The 24,316-nt window shown below is 43.9% G+C and overlaps 4 protein-coding genes across 16 annotated transcripts; 2 read left to right on the forward strand and 2 right to left on the reverse strand.

The window, feature by feature from the left end:
* Positions 1-58: 58 nt before the first annotated feature.
* LOC124315517 lies at positions 59-1,451 on the reverse strand. Of its 2 annotated transcripts, none has more exons than XM_046781250.1 (4): positions 1,332-1,451; positions 1,065-1,262; positions 648-988; positions 59-569 (listed from the first exon to the last, which is right to left on the reverse strand). In XM_046781250.1, the coding sequence occupies exons 2-4, from the start codon at positions 1,260-1,262 to the stop codon at positions 251-253; spliced, it is 858 nt and encodes a 285-aa protein (XP_046637206.1). In that variant the 5' UTR covers positions 1,332-1,451; the 3' UTR covers positions 59-250. The 2 variants fall into 2 exon arrangements, with proteins under 2 accessions (XP_046637206.1, XP_046637205.1); XM_046781249.1 differs by having other exon boundaries at positions 648-1,000; positions 1,332-1,445.
* Positions 1,145-12,349, forward strand: LOC124315172 (protein O-mannosyl-transferase TMTC2-like). 3 transcript variants are annotated; one of them, XM_046780652.1, is made up of 19 exons: positions 7,623-8,030; positions 8,131-8,544; positions 8,623-8,967; positions 9,056-9,412; positions 9,476-9,649; positions 9,719-9,865; positions 10,044-10,070; positions 10,141-10,191; positions 10,276-10,320; positions 10,413-10,467; positions 10,536-10,579; positions 10,653-10,689; positions 10,761-10,795; positions 10,921-10,994; positions 11,099-11,150; positions 11,261-11,342; positions 11,419-11,631; positions 11,762-12,106; positions 12,184-12,349. In XM_046780652.1, the coding sequence occupies exons 3-17, from the start codon at positions 8,742-8,744 to the stop codon at positions 11,480-11,482; spliced, it is 1,470 nt and encodes a 489-aa protein (XP_046636608.1). In that variant the 5' UTR covers positions 7,623-8,030; positions 8,131-8,544; positions 8,623-8,741; the 3' UTR covers positions 11,483-11,631; positions 11,762-12,106; positions 12,184-12,349. The 3 variants fall into 3 exon arrangements, with proteins under 3 accessions (XP_046636606.1, XP_046636607.1, XP_046636608.1); XM_046780650.1 differs by lacking the exons at positions 9,056-9,412; positions 9,476-9,649; positions 9,719-9,865; ... (11 more) ...; positions 11,762-12,106; positions 12,184-12,349 and adding exons at positions 1,145-1,276; positions 4,431-4,653; positions 4,724-5,420; ... (4 more) ...; positions 6,846-7,018; positions 7,091-7,354 and having other exon boundaries at positions 7,415-8,030; positions 8,623-8,688; XM_046780651.1 differs by lacking the exons at positions 9,056-9,412; positions 9,476-9,649; positions 9,719-9,865; ... (11 more) ...; positions 11,762-12,106; positions 12,184-12,349 and adding exons at positions 1,145-1,276; positions 4,431-4,653; positions 4,724-5,420; ... (4 more) ...; positions 6,846-7,018; positions 7,091-7,354 and having other exon boundaries at positions 7,415-8,030; positions 8,131-8,529; positions 8,623-8,688.
* A 2,259-nt stretch (positions 12,350-14,608) lies between these two features.
* Positions 14,609-18,868, forward strand: LOC124315638. Of its 10 annotated transcripts, XM_046781435.1 has the most exons (8): positions 15,157-15,201; positions 15,259-15,408; positions 15,467-15,582; positions 15,677-15,846; positions 15,877-15,962; positions 16,539-16,559; positions 16,671-16,803; positions 18,572-18,868. In XM_046781435.1, the coding sequence occupies exons 4-8, from the start codon at positions 15,764-15,766 to the stop codon at positions 18,741-18,743; spliced, it is 495 nt and encodes a 164-aa protein (XP_046637391.1). In that variant the 5' UTR covers positions 15,157-15,201; positions 15,259-15,408; positions 15,467-15,582; positions 15,677-15,763; the 3' UTR covers positions 18,744-18,868. The 10 variants fall into 10 exon arrangements, 4 of the variants coding, with proteins under 4 accessions (XP_046637391.1, XP_046637393.1, XP_046637392.1 ...); XR_006911516.1 differs by lacking the exons at positions 15,157-15,201; positions 15,677-15,846; positions 15,877-15,962; positions 16,539-16,559 and adding exons at positions 14,609-14,816; positions 15,066-15,133; positions 16,068-16,225; XR_006911512.1 differs by lacking the exons at positions 15,157-15,201; positions 15,677-15,846; positions 15,877-15,962; positions 16,539-16,559; positions 16,671-16,803 and adding exons at positions 14,615-14,816; positions 15,066-15,133; positions 17,363-17,608.
* Positions 18,869-20,323: 1,455 nt separating this feature from the next.
* Positions 20,324-23,758, reverse strand: LOC124316018. The gene has a single exon (XM_046781754.1). The coding sequence runs from the start codon at positions 23,756-23,758 to the stop codon at positions 20,324-20,326; it is 3,435 nt and encodes a 1,144-aa protein (XP_046637710.1).
* Positions 23,759-24,316: the final 558 nt, after the last annotated feature.

A 24,316-nucleotide genomic window follows, 5' to 3' on the forward strand; every position in this document is an offset into this window, starting at 1 on the left:
CTGGTGTCTTATAAGTCTCCTGGTGTCCATGGGATGTCTTCTTTTTTTCAGTTGATTGTTTTGAATTGAAATTAATTGTATTCTTCCTTCAGTCCACACTAATCCCAGCGTTATTACAGAATAAAAATGATTTAATTTAGAAAGGAAAAAGTAAGGAAAATTGAATTACAGGCCCGCGTAGAAGGTAACAAAGAAGCTGATCGAATTATAAATCTAAAAGGTAAAACTATGTAGACAATTTGTTGAGTTTTTAGGCACAGACAATATATCCGGCTGGTAAGCAAACAGCAACATTCATTGCAGTTGGATCGAGGACGACTGTACTGGTGAGTGTAGCTGCAACAAACAAGTAAGATGTTACAGTTGTCGACGCCGCTATGCCGCCGCCGAAAAATCTTTTCTCCCTTAGGTTTTTCTGGTTATCTTCCAACATTCCGGCAGAATGACCTTCATCTTTGGAAGAGTAAACACGTTGATGGTCTATTTGCAGCTCATTAATGGGTAGCGGACGTGATTCCCGGTTATTTGGCAGAGTCGAACCCAACGAAGGAAGAGTCGTCGGAATTAACCTTTTGAAAAAAGGTTTGTCGCAATTGAATTTTAAATTATTTCGGAACAATGATCAATGATATCAAAGTGAAAATTACTTGAGGGTTTCAGATGGAGAAATTGGAAATTGAGCGATATCGGTATCATCGGTTTCACGTCGTCTGCGGCCAGCACAAGTTGGTGCTGGAACAGCTACCAAGTTGTTGGCTGGAACGCACAGTATGATAGAGGCAACGGTGGTAACTGTCGATGAAAGGGTAAAAGTAGCCGTTTTCAGGAACGGATTGTTGATGGTTGTGCTGTAGAAAAATCGACCGCCGTTCTGCTTCTTGTAAACAACCGACGGCCACCTGAGGACGCCCTTGGATCTGGAATGGGTATCGACTGGAACCTCGACAATAGGCTCATCTTCGACGACATTTGGGGTAAATTCTTGGTCGAAATCCTCGTTCTTATTGAGAATAATTCTGTTTTGTTTAACTATTCATTTCAACAGGCTAGTGATTTATTCTTACTTGGTAATGGATATCCCCGATTCGACCAGATGGACGGTACGGAAGATAATCGTTATAAAAACGAGTTGGATGATAATTATCAAGTGCGTCACGGTGTGGGTAGTGCGACAACCAGACCAGTTCTCTCGGCCGTGTTCGGTGTTGAAATTGCTGGTGAGAGATGACTACTAGAGCCGACAGGATCAACGCCAATTTCATCTGAAACAAATCAAGTTAGTGTTACATTTATTTCATGGGATTATGAGCTAGCATGTTGACTTAAAATACCTTTGAGGAAGTGAGTTGTATTCTGTTGTTAGTCGACTGGGCGCCAAGTTGTTAGTGGATACCTTAACCAAGAGTTCTATCGTCCTTTATATACCAGCTAGATCTACATAGTCATACATAGTAAGCTCGTAGCTTTTTTAAATGTCTATACCAGGGTATTTCCTTTAGACAATGATGTTATGTAAGAGGCTGCACCATTGTTCTTTTAAATTAAGAAATTTCATAGCACGCTGTAGTGTAAGAACTTTTAATTATCTAGACGACAATGACGGATATAAAATGACGACAAAACAATTGATGTATTCAAAGGAGACTGTTTTCGCTGTACATTGACGTTGGGATCAGGTCTTCAAACAGTATCAAAGAAAATTGTATAAGATAATAGTCGTCCATCATTATAGCAGCTGCCGCGACAGAGGTCGTCTACTCAGAATGTTACCTGTTACCATGTCACCCAAGGACATGTGACCATATTGAGAATAATACTTTCAGTAGATCCGCTGTCTAGATATGTCGTTTTAATGTCGTACATGAAAAATGCTGACCACTTTAAACTTAATACAAGTTATAGCGGGACATTGAACGAGGAAAATTGGCAAGTTCCGGGTAGAGTAGAACTCCCCATCACATGTAAAGTTCAATTGTAAATGTCATTATAGAGAAGTTGACTAGCTATGTTAGTGACATCCAACAGGGAGGGAGGCGATGATTATTAGCCCATCTCGCGTCGAAATTCATTTTCAAATGTACCCCCAATTGGCCATCAACAGAAAATTCCAAGTTCCGATTGCCCAAATGCATATGCGCTAGCATGCTGGCCAAATTCAACTCCCCCTTCTTCCTTCCTTCCGTTTTATCGTCGGGTGGCGGGAGCGAATTCCCCCACTTTCAATCACTTTGACTTTATTTTATAACTTGTACACATACAACAGCTTCCCCCCCCCCCCCCCACTGCCGGGTCGATTGACATTCATTGAATTTTCAGTTTTTAAAAAGGTTTTGGTTAAAAATAATTTAGACTAAATCAGCTTAATTCAATTGAATGTCTGGCTGGACACGACCGGACGGCAAACCTTTCACGTCAGGAGTAAATGGAATTAGATTATACACGGATGACTGAAATTCGATCGATATTTAATCCATTTGATTCCCTCCCGTCCATCAGCGAATGAAAGTGAATTGAACTCGTTCGGTCCTATCCGAAAATAAAATATCAACACGACACAATAACACGAAACAATGCTCAAACTTTGCCACGACAATCAAGTCTAAACAGTTACATAAAAGTATATATCCCTCCTAAGGTCTGTTGAGATCGATTGATGGATATAAAAACCCATTTTGCTCACAACAACAACAGAGCAAAGTGGCTAGATAGGCGTGATGTATCGCCCTGAAGCTACGACGACTCATCTGGGAAAAAGGAAATCAAAACCTCCTCGATCTCGACGGGAAACGGCCGGTGCCTGAAGGCACTGTGCTCGTCAAGCGTCATCATCACAGCCTGAGGCGTACCTTTTGATTAGTCAATCGAGCACAACTCGTCGGCACGAGCTAGGCACTTTGTCGACTCAATTTGCCATGTACAAAACTACAAATAGAACAAACAATTTTTTGAAATCTAAACAGATGTAATAATAGCCTCAACTAAAGTAAATAATAGAACGAGCCTTTATTTTATATCCACCCTATGTGAAATGCGATTCTATCTTTTACATTTACGTTTTTGATGATGGACGCACGCCGGTCGTGTCGATATCCATTCAGCCAGTAGGAGGTAAAACGATACACAATAAAAAGATGAGCCCAGATTGTATGACGACGACGCTTCTTCTTTTTATGATTAGACAATAAACCTTGACAGGCAATGAAAGGGACTCGCAGTCCAGCCCGCAAACGATAATAAATCTGAAAGAAGAGCTAGCAGCCGGTGGAAGCAGATTGAATGAAGGATGTTTAAGAGTTTTTACGGTGCTGCATATGCGCTATCAAAGGGGACGGCGGCCATTAAGTGGGACATGATAAAAATGGAGGCGGATGATTAACAGACGAGCGAAAAAAGTTTTTGTAAAAATTTGTTTTCTTTTTTTTCCTTCAATTGTTTACAAATGGCGTCGATTTTCTTCTTCTTTTTCGTGATAGTCGACTTTTTGATCAGCTATTGACGAACGTGTCGTCAAAAGGATTCGACTTATTCTTTGCGATGGAGAAATCAATAACTTGCATCGAATTCGATTTTTAAGTCTAGCAAATTGTATCAAAAGTTGTTGGAAACATCCGCGCTGACTGGGGGGAAAAAAAGAGAATTTTTCCCGCATCAGTGGAACGTGAGGGTCAGCCGTCGGCGGTGAAAATGTCGACGCTAATAAGATTTAGAGAAAAAATTGGAGAAAAAAAAAAGAAATCGTCAACTGATGGAAAGGAAGTGAATTTATTTCTTTTTAAAGGACATCAAACATCGCAGAGTAAAAACAAATTTCCGGAAATTTTCAAAAGTAAAATAACTGCGTTCTGCACAAACAAGCAAATTGAAATCAAGATTGGATGAATAGAACTTTGATGAGTAATAAATACTCATTTTTTAAAGAATCAGATATGTCTGGAATAGAACAAATTGGAGCGAAATCTAAAAATCAGTTGCTTGCATTCATCGTACAGTATCGTCTCCAAAAAACTATGTCCGAAAAGTATAGTATAGGGGGAAACATAAAATGTCAAGTCGAGTCGCTTGTGTTTGATGTTTAGCTCTTTGTAAGGATCCCCCAGTACCCCCTCATCTGTGCCTCTCTTGTCTACAACATAATAGCCGGGCTTATATTCATCCCCCACTCGTGTGTCTATACGAAATCAATCGATTTCTCGTTTCTTTGCAAAAGAAGACGAGTGCATCACATCACAAAAGATAATGGCAATGTAGGGAAATGAAAAAAAAAGAACACGGCGTATTGAAGGATTACGTAGAAGGAAAAAGAGGAATAAGTGCCCTTATTCGTATAGTTTCTGATTAGAGACGGAGGAAAAGTTGCGCGCGCAGTCGACGGTGATGCGCCGGCCAATCGCTTCATTTTCTTTTCGTGATTCTTTTTCTTCTTCTTCCAGTATCGAGGATGAGAGTGCGGACAACATCAAGGCGATGCTGGAATATAAGCGTTGCCCAACAGGAAAACAACCGTTAGTTGCTGGCCTTTTCCCATAGCGTGTGGTTGCCAGCCACAGGTGTGAACGGCCCCATGATGACCGACTTGGCCGTCGTCATTTGTCCGCTAATGGCTTTTATTCTCTTCTACAACACCCTGCAGGCCGGATTCGTCTACGACGACAAGTATTTGAATTTTTAATTAATTTGTTTAAATTTAAAAGTTTTGTTAATTTCATTTTCGATGAATTTGCAGACGGGCTATTTTGGATAATGCGGATGTCGCTACAGAGTCGCCTTTGGCGGATTTGATGTCGCACGATTTTTGGGGGACTCGGCTGAACGCTTCCGGCTCTCACGGATCGTATCGCCCGTTGATAACGTTGTCATTCCGGTGGACAGCTCAACTGGTTGGACTGGATCGAGCCTATTGGCACCACTGGATCAACGTTATGCTTCATTGCGCCGTTACGTCTGCCGTCACTTTAATAGCCGGAAGAGTTTCAGTGTTTTTGTTCCGCCGAGACTATTCCTACGGCAGTTACGTCAGCGGTTTGCTCTTTGCCGCCCATCCGGTCCATTGTGAAGCGGTGGCCGGATTAGTCGGAAGGGCCGATATGGTCTGCACTCTCTTCTTCCTGGCCGGCCTTTTCACCTACACCAAACGGAATTTGACGGGCACTTTAATTCTGATTTTGGCCGCCTTCCTCAGCAAAGAATACGGAATCATGTTGACGCCCGTCTGTCTCCTTTACGATCTCGTTGTCTTTAGCCGCTCTCGCATTAAACGGACAATATTTAACTGGACCGTTTTAACCGCTTGGTCTATCGCCTTGGTGACGTTCCGCTTTTGGCTGTCTGGTTTTCACACTCCACAATTTGCTAGAGCGGACAATCCAACAGCTGCATCGCCGTCATGGACCACCCGTTCCCTAACGTTTCTCTATTTACCGGTAATAATAGAAAACTTACAGAGATTTTATAAAAGATAATTCGACTTAACATTTAATTGTTTATAGGTATTCCATTTTGGTCTGCTCCTGTGGCCGCGTTGGCTCAGTTTCGATTGGTCCATGGACGCCATCCAGCCCGTCACTTCACTCAAAGACATCCGCAATTTAGCGACGCTCGTTTTCTACACAGTTTTAGCCGTGGCCATCCGGAAAATTGTGACGACTCGACACCAAAAATATGGGATCGTCTTGGCTCTGGCCGTCATCACAACTACAATTCCGTTTCTTCCGGCTACGAATCTCTTCGCCTACGTTGGGTATATGATAGATTGTGCATATCTATTAAACTTCCCTTTAATTCTTTCATTTTTAACTTAGATTTGTCGTTGCCGAGCGGATCTTGTATTTACCGTCGGTCGGATTCTGCCTGTTGGTCGGACTCGGAGTGCAAATGTTGATCAAACAACGGCAGTTTCATCAGATGATTTTTGGTTCGATCCTGATTCTTTTATTGACGTCGGGTTGGCGAACAATCAAAAGGAATTTCGACTGGATCGACGAGGAGCACCTGTACCGTTCCGGCATTGAAATCAATCCACCTAAAGGTACTATACATGTGCTCCCTAAATGCGGTGTTGTTTGAGTTGATGTAATATCAAAGCAAATAGATGGGATAATAGGAACATGGAATCATAAAAGAAAAAACCACAATAACAAACAACGCCAGTCTCCCGCATTCGGTATCATTAAGACCGTGAAATTGGATGGGCAATTAGTGTGGGTGTCGTTCATCACACACAACACCCGGGCTCTAACATAATATCCGACATAATCGCCTTCTCACAAGGTTCCCCCCTCAACCCACCCATCCGCATTCATTAGTATCCAGTAGACAAGAAAAAAGCTAAAAAGAATGGACGCCCAGTGTGTGTGTGTGTGTAAATTTATACGAATGAATGCTCGGTTTGATTTGAAGATGCGTCAGCTCTCGTACTGCACTCAAGACTAACGAAGGCATTATTCGCCGGAATTGTTATTTTAAATTTTAATTTAGTAGTACAAATGATCATAATTGTATTTTCTATGTTATAAACAGCGCACGGCAATTTGGGCGTCGTCTTTCAACAATCCGGACGGTTGACTGAAGCCGAATGGAATTTCAAACGAGCTCTGTCTTATCGTGCCAACATGGCCGACGTTCATCACAATCTGTGAGTCGATTTGATGAATAATAATCGCTAAAACAATCAACTTTAAATTTTATTCTTTTACAGGGGGAACCTGTTCCAGCAACAATTCAGATATGAAGAGTCTCTACAGGCCTACAATAAAGCCATCCATTTCCGTCCGCAATTAGCTGGCAAGTTTCGAATAGTTAATGTTGAAATCTGCAACAATCTTTAAATGTTTTGTTCGTTTTAATAGAGGCTTATTCTGAAAAGGCGAAAGTTCTCTACAAATTGAAACGATGGGCAGAAGCAGAAAGGACCTTGCTGGATTGCACTCGGTTGAAGGACGATTTTCTCAGAGATTCCAGGGCCCACCAAACTGCCAAAGTGTCGGCCACCATACTGCTGGGCGACTTATTATCTAAAAATGTAAAAACGATTGTTCCAGCAGCTTTTTCTAGTTTAACAATTTCAACATTTCAATTTGCTCCGCAATCTTAGTCGTCCCGCGAAAAGGAAGCTGAAAATTGGCTACTGCAAGCACGTCAACTAGCACCGAAAAATCCTCTCGTCTATTATCAGTTGGGTGAATTCTTATCTGCCCGTTCGAGGCACAACGAAGCTGCAGAGGTTCTCATCCAGGCCGCCGAGATGGACCCCAACAATGTGGCCTGGACTGTAGCGGCCGCTCACGCTTTGCACGACGCCAGCCGGAATGTTGAAGCGGAAGTCTACTTCCGGAGAGCCGTCAACCTTTTTCCAATGGTCAGCTCGTTTTTGAATTTGTGTAAACATGTGAATTTAATTAATTTTTGTTGATTGTAGGATATTTCGCATAGACTCAACTTGGGTGCCGTGCTGCACGTCCAGGGAAAATTGGACGAAGCCGAACAAGTTTACCTCAAGGCTCTTCACCTTTCGCCCAATCATCCGCTGACGACGGTCAATCTGCGACGCCTTCGCAACTCGTTGCTGAACATGAGATCGTCACAGCACCAAAATCACAAATGCAATCAAAGTCTAACTTGAGACTGAATATGTACATAATTCAAATTTTACATCAAATTTGATTTGTAAAAAGAAAAATTAAGTTTTTTTTTAATGGTTGGATTTCACGAGAAATCACTTTTATCAACACGAATTGAATCTTATTACCCAATTTGATATTACTAAATTTGATGTATCACAACGACGTGGACAAAATCAAAATGGCCTAAATTTTGAATTGGCAAACATGTATGGTGGCTATGATTCGAATTTGACTCGATTTAATAAAAGCCAAGAATGAAAATATTCACTTGTTTGCATGTACCGCAGTGTATACATATTTCAGTAACGTTAATCCAACGGAGAGGCGCAGGTTCAATGTTCGTCGACGAAATGAATTTATGGCCTCAAATTGTCGGGTATCGCGTGGGAAGAATTATAATTTGAAAATCAGGTATTAGACTATTATTTATTCGAGGGATTTCTCCTTTTTCTGGAAACATTAACTGTTTTTTTTTTTTTTCTTTTTTCTAATTACACCCATGGCCAAACAGCATATCATCTTGCCCAGTCGTCACACAGCGGGGAATACCGACCTAGACTACTACACGTGTTTGACTGACGATATCCATACGGCATACGTGAACAGGCTCGGTGCTATACCCTCGTGCGAGAATTGTTGCAGGAGAAACAAATTCCGCATATGAAAATCCAATTACTTTCCTTTCCATTCGAAGCGGTCGGTCATCCATCGTCCAACAGCAGCCCAAGTAACTGACCACTTATAATGGTGGAAACTGAAACCAAAAGTAAAATGAACTAGACGAAAGAAATCGGATCCTCCCATCTGTGGTGTGAAAAACCAGAAACGTTTTTAGGATCTTGTGCAGCGGACAATCTGGTGAGATTCTTTTTTATCGGGGAATTTCTATTTGCGGAACTGTCTCTGATTGGTAAGCAGCGGAACGGTAAGCGACACATACCGAATAAGTGGAGAGATGGCAAGAATAACTAAACTAATATTTATTACCATTTTTTAAAATAAGAGAAGCGGATGAAATAAGCACCAGACCGGTTCAAGACGGAAGAAGAAACCGCATGACGCGGAGAGAAAAACTACCCGGAAACGGATTGCCTGCATACATATATAAAGAGGTATAAGCACATGGATACATCGAGCAGAGATTTTCATTTCAATATGGAAGGAGCAACAAGAAACATGTTGCCTTCTTTGCTGTTTTTGTGCACTTGCTGTTTTGTTGTCTCTGGTAGAGGCAGTGGAGGGTTCTCTCCGCCGTTCTATCATCCTATTGATAATCAAATATCATTCTCTCCTTTAGATCATGGCTATTTTACGAGTAATCAGATGAGAGCTCAAAGTAATTTGCAAGGTAAGACATTTTTTTATTCGTGATGATGTTTGGCAATATTAGCATTTTAGCAAACGTAAATAATGTTTTAAATTAATTTTTATTCAAGGATTCGGACCTTATTATGTTGATCCCCCCACCATCAATTATTTTCCCAATTTTCCAAATAACCCGCCACCAATATTTCGTTCAATGTACGGACGTCAACAACTGCCATCTGAACTGAATCGCCAAAACTCGGTGTTGTTGAACCTCCAGGAATTACTTGCCGAAATTGTTGATGGGCCGAGAGGAAATCTTCGTCAAAGAAGACGTACTGTTCGGCAAAAAGGTGATGGTGTAGATGACCTGCGTGTCTCTGGAAGTCTATATAGTTTACATGGTCAGGATTCTATTGGTGCAACCGGTCCACCAACCACCACTATCTACGACCACCTGCCACCTGTCGAGGATGAATCAATCAGTGGTATACGTCTACGTGATGTCAACAATTCTAAAATTGTTGTTGATTTCAATGTGTTTTCTACAGTTGATCACAGATCTGGACAAGATGAAAAAGCATTACAAACACGTCAACCGCCGAGTAGAACAAGGGATCCGGATCCCTTGTCCAGTATTGCGAGATTTCTTGGAGGGAGATTTTTGGGATTGTTGCAGCCACAGTTTTATCCATATCAGCAGCAGTACGCCCCAGGGCCACCAGGTATAATTGATATCAACTCCAGCATTCAGAATCACGGCTAAATTAAATTGTTCATTCAACATTTTTAAGAAAAAAGAGTCTACTACGACAATACTAAAGATAAAGAGAAGAAGAAGAAGAAGATAGTTATCTTCTCTCTATTACTTTTACTTGCGTCTGTAATGTTTCAGCCCCAGAACTATCAATATGCCAATTATGTCGTCACAGCACTACCTGGTAAGAATACATCTCTCATTCTTTTTTATTCATCTTATTCGGACGGAAGGTTGAAATCCACCTTCCGAGTAAGATGACAAGAGAATAAGAGTTTATTCTTGATCAGGTTTCTGTGTTAGGTTCATTCTTAAAATTTAAACTTGATTCATCTTTTTTATTTGTATCTTTTTTAAAATAGGTCCACCAGGTCCTACTGGTCCAACAGGTAGTAATATTCGTTTAACTGCGGTGTCTAATAAGTCTTGATGATAAATCGCCAATTTATGTTTTATCAGGCCCAACCGGAGTTGGAATTCCTGGAATTCCCGGAACTCCTGGCACACCAGGTATGGATAACACTCTTCAAAAATTAGCACAATAACTTTGTTAAATGTTATTATTGATGATTAACATGTAATTTCATTCACTAGGTGTGGCTGGGGCTGCTGGTGCTGCTGGGGCTGCTGGAGCGGCAGGTTTGTTGCGCTTCTTCTGAATTTCAGTCGATTTGAATATGGGACATTATTTTTTGACTTGACAAATCGAAATATTTCGCCTTTCTCAATAGGGTCCACTGGTGCCACGGGACCGTCGGGAACTACCGGCGCGACTGGTCCCACTGGGTGAGAACCATACACAAAAAAAATTATCAGTCAATTGATCCTTTTAAATTATCTTTAAACTTGATTAGGCCGTCGGGACCTTCCGGCTCGCCTGGTCCTACCGGAGCTACCGGTAAGGTCTTTTTTTATTCTAGTTCTTTGTGTTTTCTTTATTTTTCTTTATTTTTTTAATGTATCGTTTCTAGGTCCTGCTGGAACTTCTGGAGCTGCTGGGCCCACAGGGTAATACACCAAAAATGCTGATAAGGTGAATTAGTTAACAAGAATTGAATCATTTGAATGATCCATTACAGGCCAGCGGGAGCTACGGGATCTTCAGGTCCACCAGGTATGGATATATGGCGCCTAATGACATGGTTTATTAAGGACCAACAATTAATTGTTTTTGTTTTTTGTTTTGTTTTTTTTGTTGGTTTTTTGGTGTTTTTTTTTCCACGCGCGGCTGCTAAAAAGGTTCTACCGGTGCTACTGGACCTCCTGGATCGATTGGAGCTACTGGACCTCCCGGTTCGGTTGGGGCTACAGGGGTTTGTACTTGTTTCTATATAGTTTCTTCGTTTGAATTTCGTCTTGATTTGTTTATTGCCAGACAATATAATATATTTATTGGTCATGATATATTTAATAATAGCCTGCAGGTTCAAATGGCTTAAATGGTGCTGCTGGAGCGACCGGAGCGACCGGTATGTATACCCAATCTCCTTTTTTTTTAAACCGAAGACGGAATTGATTTCATTTTATTTTTATTATTTATTATTATATTATTTTCATTTATTTTCATATTTCTCAATAGGACCTAGCGGAACGACGGGGGCTGCTGGACCAACCGGCGCAGCTGGGGCAGCTGGGGCGGTTGGCGCTGCTGGGCCAACAGGGTAATCGCCTTAATCATTCAGTCTTTAGTCCCCAACAAAAGTAAATTAATTGGAATCGAATTGAATTAAACCATAGGCCGCCAGGAACTCCTGGATCGAATGGTGCTGCTGGAACTGCAGGTGCACAAGGTAAATGTTAGAGTTAGAGTAGTGCTCTCTTCTATGCAAGAAGATGATCACAACTGAACTGGCCCTCTTCTGTTGTTTAGAACAATGAGTAAATTGTCAATCTGGTTTATTGCAAATTGCATAGGGCCTCCTGGACCTCCTGGACCGACCGGCGCAGCCGGTATGTTTTTTTTTTTTTTTTGTTATTTTTTTTTTTTTTTTTCGAATTATCTTCTTCTTTTTTAACCACCACCACGAGTCCTACATTTCAAAAAAAAAAAAAGGGGGTTCCTAACATCTTTTTATGTTAGGTGCTGCTGGATCGGCTGGTTCTGCGGGGGCTGCGGGAGCTAGTGGCTCTCCTGGTAATGAATCAATGATGGCATCTTTTTGGTTTTCACTCTATCTAAAATGCAAGTTTTATTGGCTATTATTAGGTATACCCGGTGCTCCTGGATATCCTGGTAAATAAATCAGATTTAAAATGTTAATCCCATCATGTGTTATCAAGATATAATTTTTAAGGTGCTCCTGCTATTGGTCGTAGCTTGCTCGAGGGTGAAACCGAAGGGATTGAAGTATTCGACAATGATCTCGATTCCATTTCTATTGAATCGGACGAAAGTACATTTCTACCCTTCAATAACCCATTGCCGGTAGATTTTCTTGAAAAACTTTTACCAATTTAAAAAAAAAAAAAATGTCTCATTTTTTCTGAATTGGTTCATCAAAGATCTACAATTCGACTGAGCTGTCAGTTGAGCCGGCGATTAAGAAGCCAATCAGAGTGTTGATGACCACGACGAAGAAAGTTGTACCAGTCAATTCAACTGATGGATCCGAGCAAAACGAGAATAAACCCATCGGACCACCGATAACGTTGAGTGAAGAAATGCTGCCAGCAGAAAATTGGACACAACCAATTACGGTCACTTTGGAGCAAACCAAGAAACCCGAAAACACTACAAATCAGACGAAGAATAAGCCAGTTTTCCCGATTGAAGCATTCGAGCTAGTGAAAACAGTTAAAGAGTCGATTGAAAACCAAACTAAACCTTTATTAGATGTGCCACTGCATCAGTTGGATCTAAATAAGAAGCCAGCAGAGAAGAATGAGACGGTTCTTATTGTCGCTCAGCAAAAAGTCAAGCCCATTAAATCAGTGATGAAATCATCTGTGCCGACTAAAAAACCAGCGAAACCGGAAGTGAAAAGCAAGAAGCCGGTTCCTCCGGCGAAAAAGTCCGCGAAACCGGAAAAGGTTTCCGTCACCAAACCAACTGAAAAAGAAACGACGGTCAATACGGAAACGATCAAAAAGTCGGAGCAAAAACAGAATAAACCCGCCTCGATGCGTACTACCACCGCAAAACCACCAAACAAGTTGGTTCCAAAGCCAGTCACGCAAAACCTGAGAGGATACAAAAAAAGGGCTAAAATGGTGAAACCAGTTGTTCAACAGCAGCATATAGAACGAAGCAAAAAACTGGTGGAATTGGAGCCACACGTGAGTTCGACAGTACCATAATGCCCTTGTATAAACCAATTCCTTTTCTTCGATTAATTTTTCTTGCGGATTGACAGATTTTGCCCGTACCAACTTGTTACGGGCAAAGTCTGTCAATCCGCAAGAAAAATTAATCGAAGAAAAAGAAATGCCAAGGAATAAGTCGGTGGAGTCGGAACCAAAAAGGGGACGATGCAGCTGATTTGGGACTTGTTAAATTGGTTAAATCAGTATAAAAGAAAAACGCAGAGAAAGCGAATCGTTAATATTATTTATCAATTGTATTTCAATGATTTGTTGATTACTTTTTCATTTCCTGGTGATTCCTAAGAGCAATATCTGATTGACTTTAATGTGTTTTTTTTTTTTTTTTTTTTTACACGGGCACAGGTGAATGGTTTACAAGGGCATTATGGTATGGTTTTATTTAATCACTTGTAAAAGATCACTTGCAAATTTTGTTGAAAATACATGGTAATCTTCGGTGGACTTTATTTTAAAAATATTTGCACTAAATGCTAATTTTCCCTTTGTGCTACTGGTGTGTGTTTTGTGACAGGTGTACAGTGTAAACATACACGTTAGAGGTTAGACGTTACAACACGATATTTATCAAATTTGTTATTGTTGTTAATCAACATCGAGCTTTCTAAATTGGCATCGCCGCTTTTCAAATAGGGAAGTTCTGCAGGGTCTGCAGGCCGCCAAGTGCGAACTGCCAAGGTGTGATTAATAATTTAAATGTTTATTTTTATTTTTTAAATATTGAGATTATATTGAACTGTGCCTTTATTAAACGAGACTGTAGAATTGTTATTTTCCCAATCGAAATACCCAGTGTTATTCACGGGCATACCGTCCCCGTTGCACTTGCACGAGGTTGAAAGTCAAGGATACATTTGAAACAGCCCACATCACATCGGTAAGAATAGCAAAAAATAGGTATTTAACTATTTATTGTTTCGCCCAAATTTGACTCTCTACAAATCCATGTGGAAAGTAAGTTTCTTGTTACACTCATCTCAGTAAGCCCAACACGATAACATTACCGGCACATCAAGCAAATTTATGACAACAATATGTAGTACAGGTTCCCTCTTGAATTTACAGTTTACTTAGAGGTCATCTTCAACTTATCTTTACACAGAATTTAGAGAGTTCATCAAGTGATGTGTGTTTCAATTACTTTTGAAAATTTCTAATTTCAGATTTTTTCAGACTGAATGAAAATCTCCTTCCGAGTAAAAGAATAACACTGTTAATGAGGCTTTGTTATTTGTAGATCGTTGGCTGCAGTAACCTCTGGTTTTGTTGCTTGATTTTGTTGCTTGATTTAAGATATCAAATTGGTGTCACTGCAATGTTGTTTGAAAATTATTGGTATCTTACTAAATGTCCATTCTCCATTCAGGTTAATCTCTCACAGCTGTTTTGTGAACTGGTTTCTTACAGCACTATTTGTTGCATCCCTGACATCGCGAGTAGGTCGTCTACGTCAATAATCTAAAACGCAGTGTGGTTATTATCATATTATGTGGTCCTGGCAAGGAGATCCTTGAGTCAATGCTGGCCTTTGTCCATGCAGAAGAGTGACTTAACTACGCCCTGTAACTACCCAACACGAGTTCGCTGGGCACTCGCAGTCAAGAGGAACTATATGCAACCTTTCACGGCACTTGCAGACCACCAAGATCTCTTGGTCGTTCCTTGAGCCCGATTAAAAGTAAGTCCCTGACTATTATCAGATCATCAAGGATTGCATGGTCTTTGGTTGAGACCTGGATTGCAGAGAGATGTTATCAATGACTTGTGAAGTTTATTACCAACATCGTCAAGATTACCCATTAAATTGATAGTGGGTAAGTGTAAAATTTAATTTGTTATGCAGTAATTGAGGAGTGGTAGCGCGTAAAGTGACACCTAATAATAGAAGATATTCGTACTTTCAGACAAATGTTATCCGTCGTTTGCTTTAATCTCTTTACTGTGTTGATGTTTGATGATGGAGAAAGAGTCGTACACTCGAACGTTACTTAAAATGTTCAAAATTGAATTTTGGTATATTTTCAATGCAGTGTTTATTAATTATTTTTCAATTACCATTGTAGAGTTCAACATGCAGACGGGCCGGCCAGTTTGCATGTCCTTCACGCTTGAAGGTCGCGGAGAACATTACGTAAAACTGTCAATGCGGTGGCGTAGAGGTTGGGTGAGAACTGTACGTGTTTCATCATTATCAAGCAGGTACAATAGCCACAAGGCTCAGCCATTTGATATTCATTTTGATTTTGGTTTTTGTAGACCCATCCCCATCAACGACAACCTACAGAAGGAAAGGCTAGTTTGCATTTCCTTCACTTTCGAAGGTCATGGAGATCATTACGTAAAACTGTCAATGCGGTGGTGTAGAGGTTGGGTGAGGACGACACGTGTAACATCATTATCAAGTAGGTAAAATAGCCGCAAGGCTTGAGTTGAGAGGTAAGGGTGAGGAAAAATCGTATAAAAGGCGAGAGAAAAATTGATAAGGATCAGTCGAACGAGTATCTCCGACACGGTAACAACTTCAGCGCACTATTGGTCACCAGCTGCATTCTTCATCGTATCATCAGTTCGCAATCATAAGTAAATATTCTGTTACTTGTTATTTAGTATCAATTTCTATTGTTTTTTAGTCAGTAGGTTTTGAATATTAATGTTCAAATTATTTATTGTCTAGTAAACTATGGCGTAGTTCTGCTGTTGGGTGTTGAATCGCTGACGGTTGGGTCGACCACTTGTGTACCGATGTCTCCTGGTCCTGTTTATGGTGGATATCAAAGCACAACATTACTGTCTTAATACTCATCATCAACCAATGCTGCTCCAGCTTACACCACCAAGGCTCCAATATATTACACCAATAAGGCTTCAGAGTATTACAAGTTGCATAAAAGGAGAGAAAAAGCTTTCCCGACACGACAACAACTTCCGCGCACAAATTGTCACCAACTGCCTTCTTCATCGTATAAAGCGGTAAATTTCAGTTTTCTACATGGAATTGTGTATCAACTCTCCTTTTTTAAAATAATGTCTGTTGCATAATTATGTTCCAATAATTTATTGTATAGTAAACTGTGTCGTCGTGCTGCTGTTGGTTGTTGTCCTGAAATACTACACCATCGAGGCTTCAAAGTATTACACTACAATTTATGCTGCTGCGAGATGCATCACTAAAGAGCCCGAGTACTACATCCTGATTCCATTCGTATTAAGCCACAACCATTTGGTATTAATTTGATATTGTTTGTTGTATACCCATCCCCAGCAACAGCAACGTCCAGTTTGCATGTCCTTCACGCTTGAAGGTCGCGGAGATCATTACGTAAATCTGTCAATGCGGTGGTGTAAGGTTGAGTGAGAACAGAAAGTGTTTGCTTTATTATCGAGCAGGTATAATAGCCGTAAGGCTTAAGAGAGGGGTAAGGGTGAGAAAAAGTTGTATAAATGGCAAGAGAAAAGTCGATAGGGATCAGTCGAGTGAGTATCTCCATCACGGCAACAACTGCAGCCCACTATTTGTCACCAACTGCCTTCATTGTACAACCAGTTCGTAATCATGGGTAAAAATTCATCTTTATTTCGAGTCGTGAATCAATTTTGTCTTGTTTTCAGTTTATATTAGTAGTTATGAGTTTATATTCGATAATGTTCAAATTGTTTATATTGTTTAGTTAATTCTGGCGCCGTGCTGCTGTTTGGTGTCTTATCGTTGAAGGTTGGGTCGACCAAGGGTTTACTGATGTCTTCTGGTCATGGTGGAGACCAAGCAACAGAAGCGAAAGATTACAACACCGAGGCCCCCAAGTGCTACACCACCAAGGCTCAAGAGTTACGCTTCAAATTACGCTGCCCCGAGTTACATAACCAAAGCGTCTGAGTACTACATCACCGAGCCACTACAACTGAGGCGGCGAAGTACTACGTAGCCCAGGCTTACAACACAGCACCTGCTCCTTCATACTACGTTCAACTGAAATACTACACCAAGGCTCCAGTTTGCTACAGCACAGCTTACGCTACACCTCGCTACTATGACGAAGCCCCCAACTTGTACACCGAAGAGGCCACATGTTACACTTCAACGTACAGTGCTCCAGTTTACTACACCGAGGAACCCAAGTATTACTCTGCTCCAAGCTACTACCAAACTGAGGCTCCCTCAGTTTGGTAGTAGCTTGTAGTAGTAGCTTGTTTAGTAGCTTGTAGTAGTAGCTTGTTTACTAAGGCCGCCGAGTATTATACTACAACCAAACGGTAAATATTGTTTCTACATAGAGTTTTGTATCACTTTATTATTTTTTTTTCTCTTGGTTAATATGACATTTCAAATTGAAAATTTATGTTCATATTTTTTACCGTCTAGTTAACTATGGCGTCGTGCTGCTGTTGGTTGTATTATCCTTGATGGCTGGGTTGACCACCGGTGTACTGATGTCTACTGGGTATGGCGGATACCAAACCGCAACGCCGGCGTCTTACTATACAACAACATACGCAGCAACCGGATACTACACCCCCAAGGCAACTTCTACACCGAAGCTTCAAAGTTTAACTCAGCCCCGGGTTTAACCACCAAGGGAGCGGAGTACTACACCACCAAGGGAGCGGAGTACTACACTACCAAGGGAGCGGAGTACTACACCACCAAGGGAGCGGAGTACTACACCACCAAGGGAGCGGAGTACTACACCACCAAGGGAGCGGAGTACTACACCACCAAGGGAGCGGAGTACTACACCACCAAGGGAGCGGAGTACTACACCACCAAGGGAGCGGAGTACTACACCACCAAGGGAGCGGAGTACTACACCACCAAGGGAGCGGAGTACTACACCACCAAGGGAGCGGAGTACTACACCACCAAGGGAGCGGAGTACTACACCACCAAGGGAGCGGAGTACTACACCACCAAGGGAGCGGAGTACTACACCACCAAGGGAGCGGAGTACTACACCACCAAGGGAGCGGAGTACTACACCACCAAGGGAGCGGAGTACTACACCACCAAGGGAGCGGAGTACTACACCACCAAGGGAGCGGAGTACTACACCACCAAGGGAGCGGAGTACTACACCACCAAGGGAGCGGAGTACTACACCACCAAGGGAGCGGAGTACTACACCACCAAGGGAGCGGAGTACTACACCACCAAGGGAGCGGAGTACTACACCACCAAGGGAGCGGAGTACTACACCACCAAGGGAGCGGAGTACTACACCACCAAGGGAGCGGAGTACTACACCACCAAGGGAGCGGAGTACTACACCACCAAGGGAGCGGAGTACTACACCACCAAGGGAGCGGAGTACTACACCACCAAGGGAGCGGAGTACTACACCACCAAGGGAGCGGAGTACTACACCACCAAGGGAGCGGAGTACTACACCACCAAGGGAGCGGAGTACTACACCACCAAGGGAGCGGAGTACTACACCACCAAGGGAGCGGAGTACTACACCACCAAGGGAGCGGAGTACTACACCACCAAGGCAGCTGCTTATTCGTACTACGTTGAACCGGAATGCTAAACCGAGGCTCCAGTTTTCTATACTACATCCTGCGCTTCTCCCAGGTACTACACCACCAAGGCAACTGAGTATTACACCACTTCTTACGCTGCTACCACCTACTACGCCGAAGCTCCGAAGTTTTACTCTGTGCTGAGTTACCACACCATTAAGGAAGCCGAACATTACGCCAGAAACGCTTCTGCAACTTACTACATGGAGATTCCTAAATGCTAGAGCCGAAATTTCTATTTCTATTTTATTTTATTTAATTTAGATATGTCGGTTGTCTTCATGGTCATTGGTCATTGGGAATTAATTGTTGATCTTGATTGAGAAAATAAAATTTCTAATGCCGGTAATTTGTTTGTGAGACTTGGTAGTAACTTCAAGCCTGTCGACGTTGCGGCAAGTGTCTATTGGTGTTGGACTTCTTCAAGGCCAGTATCCTATTTTGTGATTTGTCTGTTATGTTTTGGAAGTGATTACTGCCTTAATCGCTCTGCATACGGATTTGTTTTAGTGGTTTGACGTGAAGTTTCAAGGGAAAGTTACGAAAGAAACTTGTAACTGTTGATTTTTGCAAATCTTATAAGTAAAAGGCAATTGGCTGATCTTTGTATAATGAAAGACTTAAAAGTTGAGAAAATTCCTTAACAAAACTTGGTATAAATTAAGAAACAATGAACAAAAAAATAAAAAAAATGTTAGATTGTCCCACCTCCACCCACAATTCCACCACATTTTACAGTCACATACATACATACATACACTTAAGTTAACCCGTTGGCTGCCACGCCATACAACTCGTAGGTTGTACTCTACTACTCTACGCGTCACGTCTGAAGGATCCATGACCAAGTGGGACTTGCCATTGCTGACAAGTCTGTGCTGACAAGGGGGGGACTAAGGTGCATTGCCTTATAACAGGCTTGCCTTGCGGCAAATTTTGGGCTTGGCGACTCTCCGACCCCGCGGCTTTTAAACCACGAGACCGAACAGCGCGGCCCGTGCAGGGGAGAACAAAGGCGTGGCAGACAACGGGTTAACTAACACTTAACACAAACGCAATAATACCAACAATACGATGATCCACGTTGATGACGAGTCTCGGTGTCGGTCGCGATTCGACCGAGTTTCGTTCGTACCATGCAGAAGCAGGGGTAACATCCGACGGAGACCGGTGACGATTGTTAAAGATGAGAAAATCCATCTTCTCGACGTCTCCTCTGCATTACCTGAATAAAAAGAAAACAATTCTTATTAATACACATGCCAATAAAAGTAACATAATAGTCACACAATACATATAAGTTCATTGATATAGTTTTTTTGCTCAAAACTTCAAAGGCGCACTTTAAATTGCTTAAAATCAAGCTTGCAATATTGGGAACTGTAAACATAACAAAGCTCACTTACTAGTCTAAAAAACAATTCCGGAAGTAGACCGGAAGTAACAACAGCGCCTCAACCATTGAGCTGTCGTCAAATTAAACCACATATTCGTGATCTCCATAAAATTTGGGGTCGATTAGGTGTGATTTAAACGAAATCCACAATTTGGCCAAAATCGAGAATTTTCCTGAGACATAGAGCTGTATTTCACGACGGCGTGACAAAGACATATCATTATAAAAGAGTTGTAGATGTGCGATGGGGAATTTCAATTGACTAGGCGAAGGTAGACGAGAGATGGAACAATGGAAATAATATACAGAGCGATGAAAACGAGATATAATACACTACGATGCAACGATACAGAACAAATTCAAGCAATATACATATACATACATGCCATATAATTACATACAAATCCATTAAGGGGCCGGAGTAAAGGCTTCCTGGTCGTCCCCATGTCCGCGGATGTGGCGATGAATAATGGAGACAGATCCCTGGATGGCCATCAGACGGCACTTCCTCCGGAGGCGGCGCCAAGGAGCCGGGGGGATGTTGAGGGCGACGGCCACTGCGTTGTTTGAGGGGAGCCAGGATCCCAAGGCGCCAATAACGAAGGGCAGAGTTAACCCCAGGCAGCTGTATTTCTCAATTTTTCTGGCATGGCCAGCGTTAAGGGACTCGGGAGCGTCGAAGGTGATGGTGAGATCGATTATTGTTGGTGGGTCAGTCGAGGAGATGACTATGTCCGGCCTCAGGGTTGAGCCAGGGAAGACTCTGTTGACAGACGCTGCATGGCCGGCCCTGGTGATGGTTTTCACAATTTCCGCCAGCACGAGGTCGTGTCGGCGGCCAATGGCCGGAAGATTACTGCGGCAGTGGCTGGTTACGTGTGAGGTAGTCTCAGCATCAACCTTGCATCTCCTGCACTTGGTGTTGGGAGCAGAGCAACCAGGATTCCCGAGGAGCGGAAGCAGGCCGAGGTGGCTCTTGTGGATGAGATTCCACTCGTTGAATGAGAGGCAGGTCCGATGAGATGAGAGGCGGGCAATGTCGTTAGATGTGTCGAGTAGTAGCCCCCTTGCTACCCTGCCCTGATGCAAGGCATTTGTGAGGGAGATTGTCCAGCGTTTCCGGATGACTGAGCGGAGGCCCCTTACAGCTTTCAGCGAGAGGCAGGAGACGTCGTCAGCGATCACTTTGGTCGATTCATCGCCGGATACATCGATCCTAACTTCAAGTCTTCGTGCCGATTTCCTGGCACGGGACCAGGTATTGGAGCCACACCTGTAGAAACGGGTGTCGTGGAGTCCGCCTTCTACCGAACCAGAGAGGTAGTTAGAGAGGGGCAGCGGATCAGGCGGCTTGCCGTTGAATTCCCTGGAGATGTTTTGGCTGAGCTGGGCTCTGGCAGAGAGGCGGACCACCGGATCGTTGCTATCGAGGAGTTGAGCGGCACGAGCGATGATCCAGATGTCCGAATCTTTAGCCAGTTGAGAGGCACCTAAGCCGCCAGCCCTGCGATCAGAATAGAGGAAGCCGTTATGAGCAGTGTGGGGGACGTTGGAGACAAATCTAAGAAATTCAGAGCAGCGAGCGTCCATCTCGCCCAGGAAGCCGCGAAGGACCCGCCCTGTGGCAAGGTGATGAGAGAGAGACGGAAGTAGGTGGGCTCTGAACACTTCCAATTTTTGCCAGGGCGCCAGATCACAGTCAGCTAGCTTGGTTAGCTTGTCAGGCAGATCGGAGACGGGGCGGAAGGTGAGACGAGTTCCGAGAGGGACCCCAAGATAACTCTCAGTTTCGCCCTCCTCCAGTCCCCGTAGAGACGTGCCGTGTATGGTGAGGTGTGTGGAGTGTGTTGCCTTTCCTTTTGAAATTGCTAGGAAGGAACATTTCCCAACGTTGAACCGGAGTCCAAGTTTGGCCGCCACCACAAGCATAGCGTCGAGAACGGGCTGGAGCTGTTCCGGGGTGGTGCCGATGAGAGAGACGTCGTCTGCGTAGGCTGTGGCTTTCAGCATGGAGCAAAAAAGGGGAAAGCCAGAGTTGGAAGGGGCCTTAGCGCAACGGATGAGTGGTTCAGCTGCCAGGTTGAAGATAATGGAACTGAGGCCATCACCTTGTCGGACACCAGAAGTGGGATGAACGGTGATAAGTTCTCGGCCAACCACAAACTGGAAGATGCTGTCGGTGTAGATGTCGGAGAGGAGGTCTCGCAGCACAGTCGGAATCGGGAGGGACGCGAATAGCTGGTGGAGAAAGTCGTGGGGGAGCGAACCGAAGGCATTGGCAAGATCCAGCCAACAGATGGTGAGGTTGCTCTTCTTCAATTTCGCCTCCTCAATGGCCGACTCCAGAAGCATGGTGTGTTCCTGGATCCCATGGACCCCAGGAAGAAAGCCTTTTTGCTCCGGTGAGAGCCAGTCGCAGTCGGACGCCACTGTGGTAAGGCGAGTGGCGATGGAGCTGGAGAAAAGCTTGTAGATGGTGGAGAGGAGCGAGATGGGCCGGAAATTGGCGTAGTCGTCCGGAGAGCCTTTCTTGTACACCGGAATGGTGCGGGCGGTTTTCCAGCAAGTCGGGATGCCGTATAACCAAACCGCGGCGTACAGAACCTCCAGCAGCCGTCCAGACGGGTCAAGACGTTGAATATCTTTGTATTCGACTCTATCGGCCCCGGGAGAGGTGTTGGATGCCCTTTTGAGCTTGTAGGCAATTTCCTGTCTCGAAGGTGGTAAGGAGAGCAAGGAAAGATCATCATCCGAAGGAGGTGTCCAAAGGCACTCGTCGTACGCGGCTCTAGCTACCAGGATGTCATCTGGAGGAGGTCGGGGCTGCTCATAGGTGGTCTTGAGGAAGAGAGTTGCAGCTTCAGACGAGCCAGTGTAGCTCTGTGAAGTTTCCCCCAGCACTTTGCGGACAGCTCGCTTGGGATATCTCTTGAAAAGAGCCTGAAGTTTGCTGGCGGCCGCCCATCGCTTGGCATTGTTTTTGCGGCGAACCCGCTGCTGCTGTCTGGACTGCTGCCTGTGTGGAATGGAGCCAGGAGGGGTCGTCTGAGGGATGCGTGGAGGACGGATGGCCTCGCTGCTAGGTGTGTCTTCCTTCAATGTGAGAGCGTGCCAGTTAGTAGCAAGATCAGAGGCAATCGTGTCCAGCTCAGTCCTGGAGGAGCAGTTCAGGATTGTTGGGGCCCAGCGCTCGTAAAAGAGGTCGGCGGGAGATAAGGCATCTTCGTCTTCAAGCACCCCGCCGTCCAGGTCGTCGAGTGATGGCTCAAAAGAAGAACTGGATGCGTCGGAGAACGGAGGAGGCGTGGTATCTGACGGAAAGAGTGGAGATGGAAGTGCCAGATGTTGATCGTCTAGGTCTCCATGGGAGACGCGTGTAGGCTGAACGATTGAAGGTGGTCCAGGAGATCGGCTGGTCGGTGTCGAAAAGGGCCGAGCTTGTGGGGGAGAAAGAGCCGGGAGTGAAACGTTGACGCCTGCAATGAATGCTGTTTGAGTGACGGTGGAGGGAGCAGGATCCCGGCGGGGCCTGCCTAAGCGTGCCGTGGGGGGAGAGCAGCCTGAGTGTGGTGATGGGATCCATGAATCGTCCCTTGTCTTGCGAGTAGAAGTGTCGTCAGGCGTCTCGTAGTAGGTTGGCGCAGGAGTGTGAGCAGGTGTAGTCCTAACAGTAACCAAAGGGGCACAGTTAGCCACCCCGGCCAGGGCACCATTCCTGCTGGCCTGTTTAGCAGCCGCACGGGCAATGACAGAAGGGTAGCAGCGGTTGGAGCAAAACTTCTTCTTGTCGTTGTGGCAGATGAAGGTATTTCTGCAGGCACTGTTGCCACAGGCTTTCTCCATGTCGACGGATAGACGGATGGCCAGAGGCTGCCCCGATTCGGTGAAGTAGAGTCGGAGTAGAAGAGTCGGTGTAGTAGAGTCGGTGTAGTAGAGTCGGTGTAGTAGAATCGGTGTAGTGGAGTCGGTGTAGTAGAATCGGTGTGGTCGAAGAGAGCTGTAAATGGAGAGGCGGCTGGCGCCCAGATGATCAGTAGATAGTAAAATTCTTAAAATTTAGCTTGCCCGAGGAATAAAATCAAATATGATGATATGATGACGAAGGGAGCATCGAGAGACTCCGTAAGTTAAAGTTAAAGTGGCTTTATTCCTAGATGCCAATTGTCATTCCTGCATGCCCCGGTGGCAGCTGCCATCTAGTGGCGTTGTTGGAGTGCTGGATGGAGGCCACCTGGTGGAGAAAGTTGAAAACTCGGGCCGTAGCGTGGAGCAGAAATCAGAATTAGCAAATTCAGATGTGTGAGAGGATGGCTGGGTCAGCTCCGGCGAGAATCAACAATGGCGTAGTTTGTTCATGCATAGAAGATGATGAGCAGGCAATGTTTGAAACTTGCCCATGAG

Source organism: Daphnia pulicaria, chromosome 11 (genome assembly GCF_021234035.1).
Source record: "Daphnia pulicaria isolate SC F1-1A chromosome 11, SC_F0-13Bv2, whole genome shotgun sequence".
Lineage (NCBI taxonomy): Eukaryota > Metazoa > Arthropoda > Branchiopoda > Diplostraca > Daphniidae > Daphnia > Daphnia pulicaria.